At 37.6% G+C, this 18,711-nt stretch overlaps 1 protein-coding gene across 3 annotated transcripts in view; it reads left to right on the top strand.

Annotated features, from left to right (window-relative positions):
- The window catches only part of DCDC2C (doublecortin domain containing 2C), a 184,875-nt gene that overhangs the window by 51,980 nt on the left and 114,184 nt on the right, over nucleotides 1-18,711 (top strand). For all 3 annotated transcript variants that reach the window (XM_078149064.1, XM_078149066.1, XM_078149065.1), the window contains exons 5-6: nucleotides 273-410; nucleotides 13,908-13,950. In XM_078149064.1, coding sequence (XP_078005190.1) covers nucleotides 273-410; nucleotides 13,908-13,950 — 181 coding nt within the window. The remainder of the gene's footprint in view (nucleotides 1-272; nucleotides 411-13,907; nucleotides 13,951-18,711) is intronic.

Here is an 18,711-nt window from a genome sequence, read left to right on the forward strand (position 1 = left end):
TTCCCAAGTTCCTAAGATCATTTTACTCTTGTATGTGATATAAAAATAATTAAAAATTGGGAGGGAGTAGCATCAGGTTAAAAAAAAACCTGGTCATAGAATAGCAGCCACCGTACCATTATAATTGCTTCCATTTCAAGTTTGCTTGTATTGAGAATATATAATTTCTTGACATAAATTATAGTTGCATTAAATGCTAGAATATTCAAACTATATTACACTGAATATCATAGCATGAGATATGTTTTTTTTTCTTCTTTCTCTGCTTATAGACTATATACAATGGATGGACTTCTTCTGGATGGCTCAAATGACTTGATTGACCACCATTACTATGTTGCATCAGGACTGGAGCCCTTTAAACATTTACCCTACTGGGAAACACAGAAGGTTCCTGAAGACATCAAAGAGTAAGCACATTTTATTCTTTTGTTTTTCAGTGTCTAGGAAAAACTTGTTTTTCAGGATTATTTGAAATTCTTTGAACTGGAATGTGATGATCTTCTTTGGTAAAGAATGATAGCTTGGATTCCTTAAATTTTAGGGATGAGGGATTGAGTGACTGTATTGGCAGGAGTTGATGGGCGTTTCTTTTGTATTTTCGTGAGCGTGTTAGGAAGGCCTTGGATGTGTTGTCTTTGGTCTCCTTAATGACTTGCTAAGTGTCAACGAATGTTAGGATCTAGAGTTCAGAGATAGATTTCCAGGCTGAAATGAAGTCAGATACCCTCTTGACTTATTTCTTATTGTGGTATTAGATAAAAATCAAAACATGAAGTGACCCAGAGTTCATGCAATGGAAAGAGCACTGGATTTGGAGTCTGAAGATCTTAGTTCAAATCTTGGCTCTGCTGCTTCTATGACATTGGACAAGTTGCCTAATCATTTTGGGTCCAACTTCCTCATTTGTAAAATGAGGATGCTGGACTGGATGAACTTTGAAGCCCAGCTTGAAATCTATGATCCTATGACCATTTTAATCTGTTCTTAGGCTAGTCTAGTGGTTACCATGATGATGGAAGAAGCCTGTGGTATATTTTATAGATATTACCATTACTAATTATTGTTATATTCTTTTACATCTTCTTGTAGGGGGTGGTGGTGTTTAGAGCTATGATTTCGTCAGTAAGGAACTCCCCTGCTGAAAATTTTCTCTACCTATATAGTTCTAGAGACCCACCTTAGATTTGCCTATGGCCACACAACTAGAATGTGCTTGAGACAGGACTGGAACCCTAGTTTTCTTGATCCCAAGGCTGGCCCCCATCCACTATATACTATGATGCCTCTCTTTATGTTTTGGGAACTCTTAACTATGAGAGGAAGACCTTGCAAGGTGGAAGTTCAGGAGGCAGAAGAAGCAGTCATTACATCCAGAAAGTCAACTTTGGAACTTCCACTATTTTGGTCTATTTGACTTTCTTGGAATCTCAGGGTGATTATTTCTTAGGGTCTTGATACCTCCCCTCCCTTGCTGTTTGAGAAGTATTTAGGAAGATGGATTCAGAAGGAGTTTCTGAACCATCTGTTTTTCTTATTGTCCAAAATATTTGTGGATTAAATATTTACTATGCATCAATTGGTCAGGCACATTTGGTTGATTGTCCTCTGAGGTCTTTTCCTATTCTAAGATTCTGTGATTTGCCACAGTTTTTGGATTATTTGTGTATAGTGAGGGAAGACTGAATTTGCATTTAAACTGAACATGTTTTTATGAATAAACAATATGGAACTTCAAATCACTGCCTTGCTTTTCTGTTTTCATTTTTTCCTTTTTAATGTAATGCATAGTGATAAAAACCAACACAGTGTAGTGAGTGTAAGACATTTTGTTTGCATAAGTCATTCTGATCTTGGATTAGTGTTAGTGTTCATTGAGTACAAGAAAAACATCTTTTGTAAGTGTTAGCATTGTACTGACTTTATTAGTGTATGTCTAAGATAGTCATTGAAAACTATATTCCCGTTGGCTAGGGATAGATTGTTAAGAATTGGAAGGAGCCTCAGAGGCCATTAATTCCAGCTCCCTCTTCTGAAAGAGGAGGGAGCTGAAGCCACAGAGAGGAAGTGACTTTCATAACGTCATACAACATATTAGTAGCAGAGCTAGCACTCATGAAGGCCTAGGAACAATGGGAAAAAACTGAGGAAAAAAATGACATTTTACTCTCAAAGACTTTATTTATGCTCCCTACTCCCAATTTTGAAAAGGGAAGGGATAGGGCAGGCAAAATCATTCCTCAAATATTTTTGATTGTCATTTAATATCTCTATTCATATTAAACATGATAATTTTATGACTAAAGATACAATACTTTTTTTTTTATTCCTATCCAACAAGGCCACTTTAGATCTCTGAAGGGTGCTAAAAACACTGCATAAATGCTCACATAAGTCTGTGAACTCATTGATTTGGGGTCATACTCCACTGGTACAGATCACGGTCCATCTATCTCTCACCTTGGGTGATTGTCCTCCACATCCTCATACAGAGCCTTCATAGAGGATCCACTTAGCACATGGGATGACTTCCTCTGTTCTTTCTGACATTTTGGATGGAAGACTGCCACACTGGAGTCCAGCAGGGTATCATAGCAGCATAGATTTAGAGCTGTGAGAGACTTAAAAGTCTCCTAGGCCAAGCTTCTCATTTTATGGACAAAGAGTCTGAGGGCGGGGAGATTAAGTCACTTACCCAATAACTCCCAAGTAGTGAGTGGCATAGTGAGCATTTTAATGGAGAACCTCTGACTCCAAAGCCAGAGTTCTTTCCACTGCACCCGCTATGCCTCTGCTATCCTTTGCTTTCACTGCATGCTTAGTTCACCATTTTCTAAGCATAATAACAATAATAATAATAATAATAATAAAAGCTAGCATTTATATAGTATTTTAAAGTTTGTGAGGCACCTTATAAATATCATTGCCTTTTACCCTCACAACAGCCTCGGGAGGTATCCTCATCTGTAAAGCAGAGTTAGATTGAAGTTGATTAAGGGACTTGCCCAATTTCATACATCAAGGAAGTATCTGAGGCAGGATTTAAACTCAGATCTTTCTGCCTCCAGTTCAGCCCTCTATCCACTGCCCTTATTACTTGCTTCAACATTTCAACCACAACAGCAACATCAGCAACAGCAACAGCAACAACAGCAACCACCACAACAACAAAATTAAAAACCACCACCACAGTAGCCACAGATAGCATTTAAGTGTTTACTGTGTGACCAGCACCCTGCTAAGCTTTGAGGACAGTTCTTGCCCTCAAGGAGCTTATAACTGTTGGGAGGAGACAACTTACAAATAACTATGTCCCCAAGACACATTGAGAGTTAAGTGGAAGGTAATCTCCCAGGGAAGGCACTATCAGTGAAGGGAGGTGGATGAGAAAGAGAGAAGGGAACTGAGAAAAGCTTATTACAAGGTGGGAGATTTAAGAAGGAAAGCAAGGAAATAAGCATTTATTAAGCAGTTACCACGTGCCAGGCACTGTCCTAAGCTCTTTACAGATATCACATTTGAGATCCTCCCAACAACTCTGGGCTATTATAAGTGCTATTATTATGATCCCCATTTTACTGTTGAGGAAACTGAAACAGATAGATTAAGTGACTTGTCCAGGGTCACATTACTAGTAAGTTTCTGAGAATATATTTGAACTCAGGTCTTTCCAGTTCCATGCCCTAATCCTAACAGTTTGGCAGAAAAAGGAGGATGGATTGGAGAAGGGACAAACATAAGGCAGAGGAGACCAATTGGAGGCTATTGCAATAGTGTAGGCTTTTATATCACTTTTAAAATATAAGTTAACATTGGTAATATGCTATTTTGTCCACTATTCATCTCTCTACTTACTCTCTGGTTCATCCAAATGGTATTCAATGATTCTCAATATTCTTATTTGGAGAATGTTGGTGTTTAAATGATATTGTTTTTAATTTTAAAATTTCTTACTGATTCCTTTTCATTTCTATATCATATTCATTTCTGAAGGTATTCTCTCCTTCCCTAGATTGCTTGATCCCTGAGATAGAGTAATCTTTTGTAATAAAGAATAGAAAAGAAAGAGAAAAAAGCAGATCAGAAAAAGTAACCACTTATCGACAGAATCTGGCAGTGTATCACATCTGTAATTCTCTACCTCTATGAGATAGGAAGGGAGGCGCATCTTCTCATTTCTTTTAGGCCAAATTTGATCTTTATAATTAGATAGCATTCAGTATTTTTTCTTAAAAACATATTCGAGATGGAAGTATGTTTTTCTTTTTGGTGAGGCAATTGGGGTTAAATGACTTGCCCAGGGTCACACAGCTAGTAAGTGTTATGTGTTTGAGATGGGATTTGAACTCAGGTCCTCCTGATTCCAAGGTCAGAGCTCTATCCACTACACCACCTTGCTGCTCCAAGATGGAAGTTTCAAATCTCAAAAATGTCTATTTTGAATGTCACCTTCCCCTAATGGCTTTAGAAATTTTACATCTTTATATTTCTCTAAAGTAACATTTGGACAGAAGCCCAGAATCCAGATGAGGAACCTTTCTTTTTGAATTTCTGTTGGAACCCAAATGCTTGACTTAGATGATTCAGAATAGCACTAAGACACCAACTTTGTGATCCAATCTAAGTGAATATTGCTAAAAGTCCAACATCCATGAATATTGGATAATTCATATATTGATTACAGATTCAGTCATCTCTGGTGTTCCTTCAAACATTCACATTCATCCTAGAGGCAATGGGAATGCTGGAGCTTTTTGTGCAGGGCAATGACATGGTCAGTTTTAAAAACTTGGGTTTTAGGATTATCTCTTTGGCTACAGTCCCTGTAGTTTATTTTCTTTTTTTGGTTCCTGACTTTGTCATTTGGTATGTTAGCTATCCCTCCAAGCTTTATGTCATTTGAAAATCTGAAAGCATGCCTTCATCTAATTCATTGATAAAATGTTATATAGTATAGGTCCAAGCCTAGATCCCTGGGGCACCCCACTGGAGACTACCTTCCCAGTTGTTATTGAACCATTAATAATTACTCTCTGAATCTAGCATTCCACCAGCACTGAATTCATCTAATGGTATCCTTACATATAGCCCACATTTCTCCATCTTGTCCACAATAATAGCATGGAATTCTTTATTAAATTCATCACTACAATCTAGGTAAACCATATCTGTATTGTTACCCTTATCTACCAATCAAGTAATCAGTCAAAAAAAGGAAACAGGGTTATAACGATTTGTTTGGATGAAGCAATACAAGCTTTTTAAAATCACTTCTTTTTCTACGTGTTCATTACTTGTCTCTTTAATAACCTGGTCAAAAATCTTCCCAAGAAACTGATGTTGATCTTACTGGCTTATAGTTTGTTTGAAAATCAAGACAATGTTTGTCCTTCTCCAGTCTTATGCCATGTCTCTTATTTATTGAAGACTTTTGTTTTTTATACCATAATTGTTTCCAGGTATTCCCCTCCCCCTACCGCCACCATGGAATTTACCTTTTTTTTTTTTTAAAGCAAAATTAGTCAGTTTAAAAGACCCACAGAATGACTTTGATGATGTCTACAACATTCTGCACCTGTAGTCTGACTCTTTATGAGAGGTGCAAATTGTGTTTTATGTTCTGTTCTCTGGGACCAAGATTGCTTTATGCCACTATGTTTCAGCTTGCTAACATACAATGTGCATAGGTAAGAGCAATGAAGACAAGCTGCTAACTAAATAAGTCCATTCTTTAACATCAGTATTTCCTTAGCATGGCTATATAGCTGGAAATCATGGAACATCACAATCTCAGAAGAATCACAATTGCAAGTGGTCCAAAGGATAATGGAAATACCACCTCCATAGCCAAGAAAACTATTTTAGACTTGGCAGAATCCTTAGGGATCATCTAGTCTAACCCCACTCATGAAATTGAAGGCTAGAGAGGTAATATAATTTGCTTAAGGTTACATAACTGGTTTGTAACAGAGTTAAGTCAAAAATCCAGGACTCCTTTTCTCTGTCTCATGTTCCTTCTACCTGAAAATACTACCTTCTTAAGTTGACTTGCTTAGCTTTATCTTAAATTCTGAGTGTGTGCTGGTTGACAGTGCTCATACTGAATAAATCTGTGATTTATTGTAGTTGCTAGACTTCTCTAAATGGTTTCATTGGATGGAGTTTATGAGAATCTTTATGGAAATGAAGGTGATGGGAATATGGGCACACAGCAAGGAATTGCAATCCCATTGTTTGTGAGAAAGGCAACTGCCTTTTCTTCCCTTTGATGACTTGGTCACTCTAAGGCTTAGTTTATAGAGTAGGTCAAATAGGAGCTTATAATTAAATATGAGTAATGGCCAATGTTCCTCTTGTAAAGTCATGCATGAGCTATGCCTAATGGTTTTACCTTGAGGCAGAAAAGCTTAGCCAGTTGAGCTTAGAGTTGCTTCCCCAATGCCATGCACTAACAGTCATGTAACCCAGGAGCCTGTTTCCTCATCTCTCTCCTGAGAGCCCTACTTGAAAGTAACTGTCCTTTAAAAGTAATGTAATGAAGCAGTTTGATTTATGGGGTGAAGACAGAATCACAGATGAAGCACCTGTAAGGAAATTTCACTGTAGTCAAGCAGATAGATTCTTAGAGAATAAGCTTTTATTTAGAATATATTTTCTGCCCAGTTTGTCCTCTCTTTCTCTTATGATGGGCTTTTGAGCAGAGAGCAAACTTCAATCTTCCTTATCTCATCTATCAAAGCAGAAGGAATTGAACTTGGAAAATTCTGTCTCTGATTTATTCTTTTTTTGGAATATCAACTGGTTAGGAAAACAAGAGGAAAAAAACAACTCTATCTTTGTTAATTTAAGAGCTTAAGTACCTATTGAACAAAGGAATAACCAGGTTAGGGCAATAGGTACTTTCTCCTAGGGGACCAGAATTTAGAGGGCAGTGAAAGCATTGTGTTGGGGTAGATTTCCTATCTCTGGGGGCTGCACCCTCGGTGACTTCATCCTGCTTTATTTTTCTTCCCCACCCAGTCAGCATCCCTGATTTGTTCTAAGTACAAAAATGTCTATTTATGGCCCTGCTAATAAGAATATAATTGAAATGATTTGACTAGCACAACTTTTCTTTTGTCACTTGTCACCTGGACTATTATATCTTTTTGCTTTTCAAATTTGTAAAACTTTTAAAAATTCAATTTTTATTTTTAATCCTGGATTTTTTCCTTCCTACTTCCTCCCCACACCCATTGAGAAAGCAAGAAAAACAAAACTTGTTACAAATATATATATATATATGTATATATATAGTCATGCAAAATGAATTCCTGCATTAGCCAAGTCCCCCCAAAAAAGTATGCTTCAACTTGAGTCCATCACCTCTATATCAGGAGGTAGATGGTGTGTTTTTTTATCATGAGTCCTTTGGATGTGTGGTTGATTTGACTGTGTTGATCAGAGTTCCTAAGTTTTTCAAAGTTGTTTGCCTTGTAATAACTTTTTGAGTAGTCTCTGCTTCTAGCCAGGAGGCAGTGTTGTGTAGTTGACAGAAAGCTAGCCTTGGGTACAGAAAGATGTTTATGTCCTACTTCCTATACCTATTGGTGACCCTGAGGAAGTCACTTAACCTTTTAATGCCCCACATTGCAGAGAAGATGCCAGCCTCTAGTGCTAGAAAGCATTTCCTCAGTAGTTCTACGTACAAACAAAATGAAAGATCCAGCCTGTATCCCTATTCCTTTCTGCCTCCATTTTCTCTCTTCTCCAGTCATTCTCTATAGAGCTACTAATATAATTTTCCTAAAACACAGGACTGATAATGCCACCTCTGTGCTAAAAAATCTATGGGATAAAATATAGATTCCTTAGCTTGGCATTTAATACCTCCCACAATTTAGTTCTAACCTGCTACTGTATTTCATTCCACCATCCTTTCCCCACCCTCTTCCAGCCAAACTTGATGGCTAGCTGTTCTCCAATAGCTTCCATTCAATGCCTTGAATTCATTAGGTCATATGTTTCCCATGACTGTAGTGTACTCCCCTCTCATCTTGACCTATTGAAAGGCTTCTTTTCACCTCCTCCATGAAGCTTTCCCTCATCAGTCTCAGATGAATGTGTTCTTTCTCTCCTCGATTTTTCCTAGAGCATGCTGCCTGGCTCTTTTATTTGACCCTACTGCACTTCTGCTGGTAATGTTTCAAACTTATTTCTGAAAAAGTCATGCTCACCATATTGATTGCACGCTTCTTAAGGACAAGGACTGTGCCCTTTGTAATGTCTTCATCTCCTAGTATAGTGTTGGGTATGTGGTAGGGACATAAGAAATGTTGGTTGAATTGAATTGAATTTCATATGAGAATATGTTTAATGATAAACTATTATACTCACTGATTTAATCTTAGGTGAGGCCAGTTTTCAGCACAAAACTGTCAGCTTTGAAAACTCCAAAGTAAATTTGGAAGGACCCCTTGAATTGCCCATAATCCTAGACTGGTCACAAGGCTCCTCACCTCAACTGAACTATTGACCCATCTCAAGGAGAAAGGCTGTTTTTTAATTTAATTGGGAGTCAAACTCAAAGCAGGATATTGAATTACACATACAGTACACAAGCTAACCACCTAGACTATGCATTTTGGTCAAATAACTTTAAATATGCTGTACTGGGAAGCAGTAGGAAGGGTACATGATGTAGAGTCAGAAGACTTGGTTTGAATCCTGGCTCCTTGTTACCGGTATGAGTTGGCAAGTCATTTAATCTCCATGGGCTTTAATACCTCATCTCTAAAATAAGGGGCTTGCATTACCTAGATGACCTCTAAGGCTCCTTCTAGCTTGAAATGTATGACTGTACTATTGTACTGGTTTGAATATAGGGTATCTTTTCTTCCTAAATTTGGCATGTATAAAACCCGAGTGTGGCCTTTGTTCAGGGCTCTATCTCTCCCACATAGCTAGGTCACCATTACTGTGAATAATGAACCTTCCACAGTGGTTGCATGTATTTGAATCAGCATTATCTGAAATTAAAAATTTGTAACATGGTAGTTGTTTTCGTCCATATGAAATTATACAGTGAGAATTCAAATAATACAACTCATTCAGAGAAATTATTATTTATACTAATTGGGACAAATTGTATATGCTTTTTTCCTTTTCAAGAGTCCTTACTTTCAGGGGTATAGTCTACTTTTGGGATATCCTCTATTTTTGCTAGTAGAGTCTTGAAGAAACCCAATTTAACTCTCATTGAGATACTGGTGTAGGTTTTTAATGGAACAATATCTTTCCATAATGGAGAGGAGACCTATCTTTGGAGTCTTTGAACATTTTACCTACTTTGGAATGGTGGGATTTTTATTCTTGAGAGGCAAGTCAGATGGATAGTGAATAGAAAAGCAGCCTCAGAGGAAAATCTAGGTTCAGGTCTTGATTGGTTTTGTGACTTTAGGCAGGTGACATTATGTCATAATGCCCCAGGCATCTCTAAAATTCTTAAAGTGGCAGAGCAAGTGCTGATCTGCTTTGGTGAAGGGAATTTCCTTCCTGGGAGTTCCTTATATCAATGAAATCACAGGTCTTGTTAAAGAAATCACATGACACTTTACAAAGTATTTTTCTCATAGCAACTTTATAAATTGGCTTATAGAAAGATATTTTCTCCATTTTATTAATAAAGGAGCTAAGATCTAGAGAGAGAAGGTGACTTTTCTATTTCTAAGAACAAGGGGTAACCACTGGACAGCTACATGCTCCATTGGTCAGTCAGTCAGTCAGTCCATATATATATATATATATATATATATATATATATATATATATATACATACACACACACATATGTATATATTTTTTTTTCGTTAGGCAATGGGGTTAAGTGACTTGCCCAGGGTCACACAGCTAGTAAGTGTTATGTGTCTGAGGCCGAATTTGAACTCAGTTCCTCCTGAATCCAGGGCCGGTGCTGTATCCACTGCGCCACCTAGCTGCCCCTCAATATATATTTATTAAGCAACCTACTATGTGCCAGGCATTGTGATAAGTGTTGGGATACTACTGGTATCCATGAAATGACAAGAGGAAAGCCTCTAGCACATTGTTGGTTTGATGCCTTCTGCAGATTTGGGGGAGGACATGAATAAGAGTCAGAATGTGTTGTGAACAGCATTGTTGAAGGGAGTACCTGCATAGAGATGACCAGAGATGTATCAAAGGGTAACAACAGAGCCAACATTTGAATCTAGGCCTCCTGACATGAAAGCCAATACTCTCCCTCCTCCCTCACTGATCTGCCTTTATGACTCTATCTTGTAATTCAATCATACCAGAATCCTTGGATCACTTTCTAGCTCTCTGCCTCATACTGGCCAGTGAGGCCAAGCCTGAGGGTTCCTTGCTTTCGCCTGTATCTCATGTAATTTAGAACAAATAGGCATTGACTCCCCTTTCTCACCCTGTGATGGGTTTTCATGTCTTTCAGGCTCTGCTGAGTTAAGCAGTTCCTGTAAAGTCTCTCTGTGGAATTGTGGGCTGCAGATTGCTTGGCCTTGATTGGTGTGTTTGAAATATAGTGGAAGCATTAGCGGGTTTGCAGGAGACTTTTCCTATGGCTGTTTTTTTCTGTCAAGTTTCTTAATGGTCATTCTATCAAAGAAAGAAAAATATCTGTCATTTTCCATCTGATTGTGGCAATGGATGGATGATTTTAGGTTGGTCAGCCTATTTGTAGTATAGTCAGTGTGTGGGGGTGATTGGCTTATATATTTATTTAGCTCAGTTGTGCTCAGGAAGGGCCTTCTCTGGGGTGGAAAGTACATTTAGGAAATGTGAAATACCACTGTAGGCACAGTGTCCATGGTTGGTTTCTCCATGGGAGACCCTGTCCTCATGTCAGCCTATGCTATTTTATGTTATCTACTTTAGGCCAGGTAATATTTTTGCAATAAAATCTCTTTAAGACAGCCTAGTGCTGTGTGTCTCCTGATGGTTAGTCCTCTGGCAATTTGATTTCCAGCCAGGTGGTTGGGGCCCTTGCCAGCCTGCCTGACAAGCTCAGGTATGTCTTGTCAACCGCTGATTGCCCTGACTGACTAGTTGATGGCTGACTGTGTCTTCTGTCATAGGAGAGTGTTGTGCAAATACTGTCCTTACAGGATTATCTGAGGCTGTAGAATTAAGTCGAATGGTCCTTTTTTATATGTACACTTCTCCCTTCCTTTCCCAGTTCTTTGCTAGAATATGAGCTTCTTATGAGCAGAGACTGTCTTTTACCTTTCTTTATACCTTTATCACTTAATACAATGTTTAACCCAGCAGGCACTTGGTAACTGCTAGTTGACTGCTAGAGAAAACTTATCTTGTTCTTTGCGGTTGCTTTACATTGAGCTTGCACCTACCCTTATTTGTATGACAGAGTACCAGATTTGGAGTCTGAATCCTCCATCAAATCCTGGCTTACATATTTTTTATCTGTGTGATCTTGGGCTGGTCACTTAACTTCTCTGGGGCTCAGTTTCCTTATTTGTAAAATAAGGGGGCTGGACTTGATGAACTTCAAGGTTCCTTCCAACTCTAAATTTATGACTATGAAGTATTTCTCCAAGTGATGAGGTGGTATAGTGAACTGACCCTTAGGCTAGAATTTAAACAGTGTAGGTGCTAATCTCAGCTTTGATAATACCTATATAACCTTTGTCCAGATACAATCTCCTCCCTGAGTTTCAGTGTCTGTAAAAAAACAGAAGTAGCCCAGTTGCTACTTCTGATGTGAGGCCTTTTCTGAGTTCTTATTACTCTTTCCACCTCTTGAAATTACTTTGTATTTACTTTTCTGTGTTAATGTTCCCTGTCCCTATAGGGACTTTGTACCCCACCTGCCCAGCGTGATGCACTGCATATAGGAGGTGCTGAATAAATACTTTTCACATTGAATTGATTGGATAAACATAAAGTTTTGATGAGGAAACAATTGGATTTTAAGCACACATACTTTGGTAGAAAAATAACTGTCAAGGATGGAAGCATTTTGGAGTACTCACCTTCCTTATTATTTCAAACCATTTTGTACAATGTAAGTAATACTACTTTATGTACTTGGTATATGTGTGTGCACACTTATATGTGTACATACATATATTTATCTGACAAGTATGCATACAAATGTGATTGTCTCTTTGCAGAATAGCTTATCAGATGTATATGTGTAAATATATACATATGCATCTTTTGCATATATACACATACATCTTTTAAATGTCTATATGTCTACACACACATATCTGACAAGCTATACTTCAAAGAGACAATCACACTTGTATGTATAGCTTGTCAGATGCATATGTATATACACACAGGAATCTAGAAGATCTGATGTACACATACATATGTAAATTATATAATATGTATAATGTACATGGCATGTACAATATTATGTCATATATGTTACATATCATTTATAAAATATGTATATACATATCTTACATTGTAAGATATTATACACACACATATACATCTGACAAGCTATACTACAAAGAGACAACCATATTTGCCTGTTAAATCCATAGGGAAGATTATAAATGTCAGTCACTGGAAATCTAGTTCAACCTTAAGGTAAAGTAAACCAAATTATCTTTGTCATATGAATATACTTAATACATCCTAAAAGTATAGCACAGGGCTCAGTATAGTACAAATCTTAAACTACTGAGCATATTATAGTATTGATTAAGATTGTATAGATCTAGATCATGTAGATGGCATTCATATAGTTACTACATATTTATACATGTCAAACTCTTACCTCCCTTACTGGATTGTAAACCACATGAGCATAGGAGTCAGTCATATCTTAATTATTTTTGTAGTTTCTCTTGTCCCTAGCAGAGTGTTTTGCACATAATGGGTACTTAGTAAATGATCATTGAGTGAAGGCAGGAATAAAAAGTCAAGCTCTCTAGCCTTACAAAGCTTACACTCCAAAGGAGACAATACAGATGTGGACATAAGTTGAGAAGACTTTTTGTAGCCAAACACTATAACTAAGAGATTAAGATGCATTTAACATTCAAGGGAAAAAAAGGACAAAAGAATTGCTCTTCTAGCTGGCTATTGCATGGCAGAAAGTGTTTCACATGTAATATACAAGAATTATTGAAATGCCTTAATTATCTAATCATTAAAGTGAAGGCTTTGGATTGGATGGTTTCTGAAGTCCATTCCAGAACTAAATCTATAGTTCTATAATCTGGTATGGTATATATATATTTTCATTTTGGAAAATTTATAGCTAAATTTTCAGTGATTATAGACAAAAGAGCCTTATATATAGTATAGGATGATCATCTTTGCACCTTTCCCAGCTGTAGAATGTGGTTGTGGGACTTTAATGAGGGAAAATGAGAGAACTTTAGAATTGCGATTGCCATATCCCTATCTTTAGGCTAGATAATACCTAAAAAAGGTTTTTACTAAATAGGATTTGGAACTGGGAAAGACCTTAGAGATTATTTAGTCTAATTCCCTCATTTTATAAATGAGAAAGCCTCTGGTCATGAGGATCCATCCTATTTGGACAAATCTCTAGAAGGTTTCATAGATTGCCTCAGCAGCTTCTTCAGACTATCAGTTTCTGTAAGTAATGACTTCATGAAAGCCCTTTTTGTCTCACTGCCCTTAATGGTGCTTCCTGCAAAGACTGAGGATGGTGGTCAAGCATATTTGCTTTCCGTGTTATTACGTCCTTCTGTCCTGGTCTGATGGTCAAAGCCATTTGAAACACCAGCCCCATTGAATTTTTCACCATTTAGTTTTAATTGTGTCTGTCAAGTTAGTGTTCCAGGGAGATATTTTTGTTAGGATTCTTATAAAAGATATGTTTAAGATATTCTGAACTTCCATTTGACACATATTTTGTGTTTTAGAAGGTATGCTGAATTTGAAAAGATCCCAAGAAGAAAGAGAAAAGTAAGTATTAAAAAATTCTTAGAAGTACTTATCATTATCATCATTATAATCATCATTGTCATTACCTAACTATCTCAAATCTATCTGGCTACTTCAGGAGAATCACTAAACATTTTGGTTAAACAGATGGACAAATAGCCAACTTTTTGTTATCAACAGTTTGTTATCAGAACAAGTTACTAGCTTAGCCATTGTAGGATTAAGTAGGCTGAAATCTACTCCATGTTCATCCTTATCCCTCAAAATGGGCTCCTGTCATTGTAGTTTTACTAGTTCCATCTAATATGACCTTGAGGAAAACTTGGTGGTTAGAATGGAATAGATTTTCGTGGTCAAGGCTGTGTTGATTAAAGGATTACAGAGAGAGAAACAAATGTGCTAGTCAACTAAGTCATACTTTAAGATCTCAAACACACCTGATTTCCTTGCATTGGTATTCCTTCTACTGATGACATTGCAAACTCTTTAGTGCCTTAACATATGTACATGGTTTTATGAGTTGCTCTGGCCAAAATAATTCTTCAGTCAATGAACCTCCCCATACTTAGCTAGACTGATCCTTGCACAGCAATTGTATAGTCTATAGTCACACATACACTTAAAGCTTTTCTAGCACATTAGGACCTTCCAGAGCTTGTGCTCACTCCAAAAACTTTGAGGGTCCAGGGTCACCCTTGCACCAGGAGATGGCAACAGAAGGAGAAATTAATAGAATTTAAGTTACACTATAGATATTTTATGAAGAAGAAGAATGTTCTGGAAATATACAGTATGGAAATGTACATGGTCATATTCTAAGACCTAGCCCAGGCACCATCTCCTCCATGAAGCTAATTGTCAGTGTTAGGCTAAACTTACGCATTATGCGTATTTGAGCTCTGGGATAGTCGAAAGGTCAGTAGTTTACTTTGGTATATGGCTTAGCAAATCCTGGGTGCTAGGTCTCCATGGTACTTAAAAGTTTCATTGTGGTGGCTAGCATTTTTGACAGAATCTTATCTGAATCTACAGAAGAGCACACCACTCTTAAGTCCACAGAACTAACTGTGGCCATTCACAGAACCATAGACTTTCAACCCCATACCTGAACAGGAATCCCTTTGATAACATCTTTAATAAGTAATCATCTGTCTGTGTGAAGACCTCTAGTGATGGAAAACCCACATCCCTTGAGGAAGCCCATCCACTTTTAGACAGCTCTAATCATTATCAAGTTTTTCCACAATTTTTAAGCTTAAATCAGCCTCTCTGTAATTTGAGAAATGACAACAATCATGATAGCTAACATTTGCATGTTAGAATTTTTATGTTACATGTTAGAGCTTTAAGGTTAGCTGACCACTTTACAAATGAGGAAATTGAGGCCTAGAGGATGTTATGTGACTTGCCAATGGTCACAAAGATAGCAAGTGTCTAAGATAAGATGGAAAATCAGTTCCTATTCCCTTTGAGTTCAAGGGACCCTAGAGATCATCTAGTTTAACCCTCTAAGTTCATAGATGAAGAAACTGAGAAGTAAGCCATTTAGGGTAACAATGACTTGCCTAAAATTATATAGTTAGTAATTTGAAGAACTCATACTTTGAACTAAGATATCCTGATTTCAAATTCACTCTTCTTTTCATCAAACAATTTCTTTTATCAATTATTCCCAGCTTTATCCTCTCAAGGCTTTGACCCTAGGGAAACCCTTAGAGGCTAACTTAGGAGACTTTTCAGAAGGCCAGGTTCCACCATGACTAATCTCTTAGAGTTGGATTCTGCAACCTGGATGGGGAGGAGAAGGAAATGGATGGGGTTGAGAGGGGGCTTCCACTGGCTCTACCTATGGACCAGGAAACATCAAATTCAGATATGCTCAGCTCTCTCTTTGAAACTTTTCAGAAGCTCCTTATTGAGCTTTTTGTAGACCTAGACCCTCAGTGTCTTTAGTTTGAGTTTTGGTTTAGGTTTGGGAACCACTACCACATGGCAACTTGCTCCCATTACCACACTTCTATTTTTAATTTTCTCTTTCCTGAAGAATTCATTTGTCTTAGAGATCCAAAGTGAATATCTCAAACTCTATACACTACACTAAAGATTGTGGCTGCCAATTTTCAAGTGTCTTTGTGGGATATGTCACACCAAATCTGATGAAAAATTAAAAAAACCCAGCTAGAGCAAAGGTTCTTAATCTTTTTTTGAGTCAAGGACTCCATTGGTTGTCTGATGATATCTATAGATTGTTTTTCAGAATAATATTTTGAAATAATTGAAGGAAATTCTAAATTTCAGTTAGAGGTTAGTGAAAATAAAGATGTATTTTTTCCCACCCAAGTTTACAGATCTCCTCAAATCTCTCTAGTGATCCTTTGGGGCTCCATGAGTCACAGGTTAAAAATCTTTGCTCTAGGGAATGGAGAGGGTTGTGGTGCTAAGCCAAGGTGATCTCTGAATGGGCTCCTCTTTATGGGAAGTCTTGTGTGTGCAGAAAAAGAAGGCATATGGGAAGAGATATCAGCTGATATTTCTATGGCTCCCTATGTCTTGAAGATTCTCTGTGAAAATGTTGACATTTTGGGATTCTGAATTGCAGCAACAGAAAAAAAATGTTTTCAGTTCCCATGCAAAGTCTAGATGAAAATATTTAGTTAAAACCAATTTTGATCTTTCTTTGCAAAAATCACAAATGTAACATTTGCTAAATCTAGATGGCCTTTCTATGCATTGTTTGCTTTTAGCATTATACAGATTTTATGGGAAGATATAGCCCAATGCAGTCCTTTGGTAATATGAATCTAACATCATCACCAAGCATTCTTTTATGAATAAAACAATAAGATACCCCTGAGGGCTAATGCTTGGATGCACTTAAACTGGATAAAATTTTGCCCTCAAGTGAATGATGACACCTCTTCCTCATAACTATTTTTGCTGCTGTCATGTTAACTAAGTGAATAGAATTGGAAGGAGATGACCAGGAATCAGATTTCTGAAGTGTAAGACTGTGGGAAAGAGCTCAAGACATATAACTAATTAAATGTAGTAGAATTTGATGAAGAAGAGGATAAAATGAGGAGTTAGGCACCTTGTGGAGAAAATGAGATGTAAGAAGGCTTTTTAGAGCCAGTGTGCCATAATACATAGGTAACTGTCCTCTGAGACAAGATAAGACCTGGGTTCACATCTTATTTCTGACACTTACTGGCTCTGGCTAGTCACTTTTTAGTATCTCAGGCAACTCTAAGACTACACATTTCAGAATAGTTGCCAACATGCATTGGTAGAAAAACAAAACAAAAACTTAGAACAGATGACCTCAAATTGAATTCAACAAATTCTTATAAAGTGCCTATGATGTACCAAAGCATTTTGTGCACTGTATTAGGTGCTGGAGGATACAAAGACAAAAATAAAAGTTTCTCTATCCTCAAGGAGTTTACAATCTCTTAGGAGAAAGAAAGTAGTACACAGAAAAGTAAATACCAAGTAATTTGGGGGTGGGTTGGGGGAGAGCACTAACGACCAGGGGAATGAGAAAATGCCTCGTGCTTTATTTATAGCTTCTACTTGCACTGAACTAGCATGGCTAGGTGAATAGTGTGCTGGACCCTGAGTCAGAAAAACCTGAGTTCAAATGTGAGCTCAGACACTTACTGGCTGTGTGACCTTGGGCAGCCACTCATCCTCTGTCTGTGTCAGTTTCCTCAACTGTAAAAAGGGAATAATAACAGCACTTACCTCATAGGTTCTTGTGAGGATCAAATGAGATAGTATTTGTAAAGCATTTACATAGTGCCTGGAACATAGTAAGTGCTTAATAAATACTTATTCCCTTCCTCTTTCCCTTCCCCCACACCGTTAGTCTGGTTGCTAGAGGATTGTTTACTTTCATATTGTCAAAGATACAGCTTCTCTATGAGATCACACATGTAGAGATGGAAGGGACCTCAAAGGTCATCTAATGTAACCTCATTTTTTAAAGTAAGAATACTAAGCCCCAGAGAAAGTAAGGCTTGCCTGAGGTCACACACATGCTGTGTGGCAAGATTTGACCTAGAGTCCCCTGACCTCAAATCTAGTGTGCTCTCCACTGTACTATTCTGTGATGTGGTCAGTGTGACTCTTCCCTCTACCATTTGAAATCATGACTTCATGTCTTGGTAGAGAATATTCATGAGTTATTATGGCAAAACATTGTAATATTGGTTGAATCATGAAGTCATATTTAGCAAGCAACATCTAAGACTGAATATGCTGATGGTTGGTTCTCTGTTGAAGAGACAGCTAGACACATAAATCACTGAGACTCAGAATGCCAGAGGAAGATGGGTGATATAGCCTTTTATTAGTGAAGTAGTTGACAATCAGACATTCCTTTTAGCTCAAAGCTATCAAAGTCGTACTTAAAGAAGGACTTAATAGGTAAAACGGGTTTTGAGAATGAATTTGAATGAAGCAGCTAGAGTATAAGAAGAATAAGAATGCCTCATTGTTGATAAATATTTTTTATTCTTTTGAAGCATAGGTACTATTTTCTGTGACTGGTCTAGGGTAGGTGGGGCTTTGCTAGAAGAGGTGATGGGGTGAGTCAACAGTCATTTATCTTTTTTCTAGCCCACCTCTACAACCAAGCTTGACTTAACACTACATGTCCCAGATAATAGTAGGAGCTGTGATAGTTGCTCTTCTGACCATGAGTGAGTGAGAGTAAGAGGGAGAGGTGGTATTCAACCAGAGTTGGACACTGATGGAGTCTGGTCTGAGGCTAGGACATTC

The sequence above is a fragment of the Phascolarctos cinereus genome, unplaced genomic scaffold (assembly GCF_003287225.1).
Source record: "Phascolarctos cinereus isolate Bilbo 61053 unplaced genomic scaffold, phaCin_HiC Scaffold_2;HRSCAF=192, whole genome shotgun sequence".
Classification (NCBI taxonomy): domain Eukaryota; kingdom Metazoa; phylum Chordata; class Mammalia; order Diprotodontia; family Phascolarctidae; genus Phascolarctos; species Phascolarctos cinereus.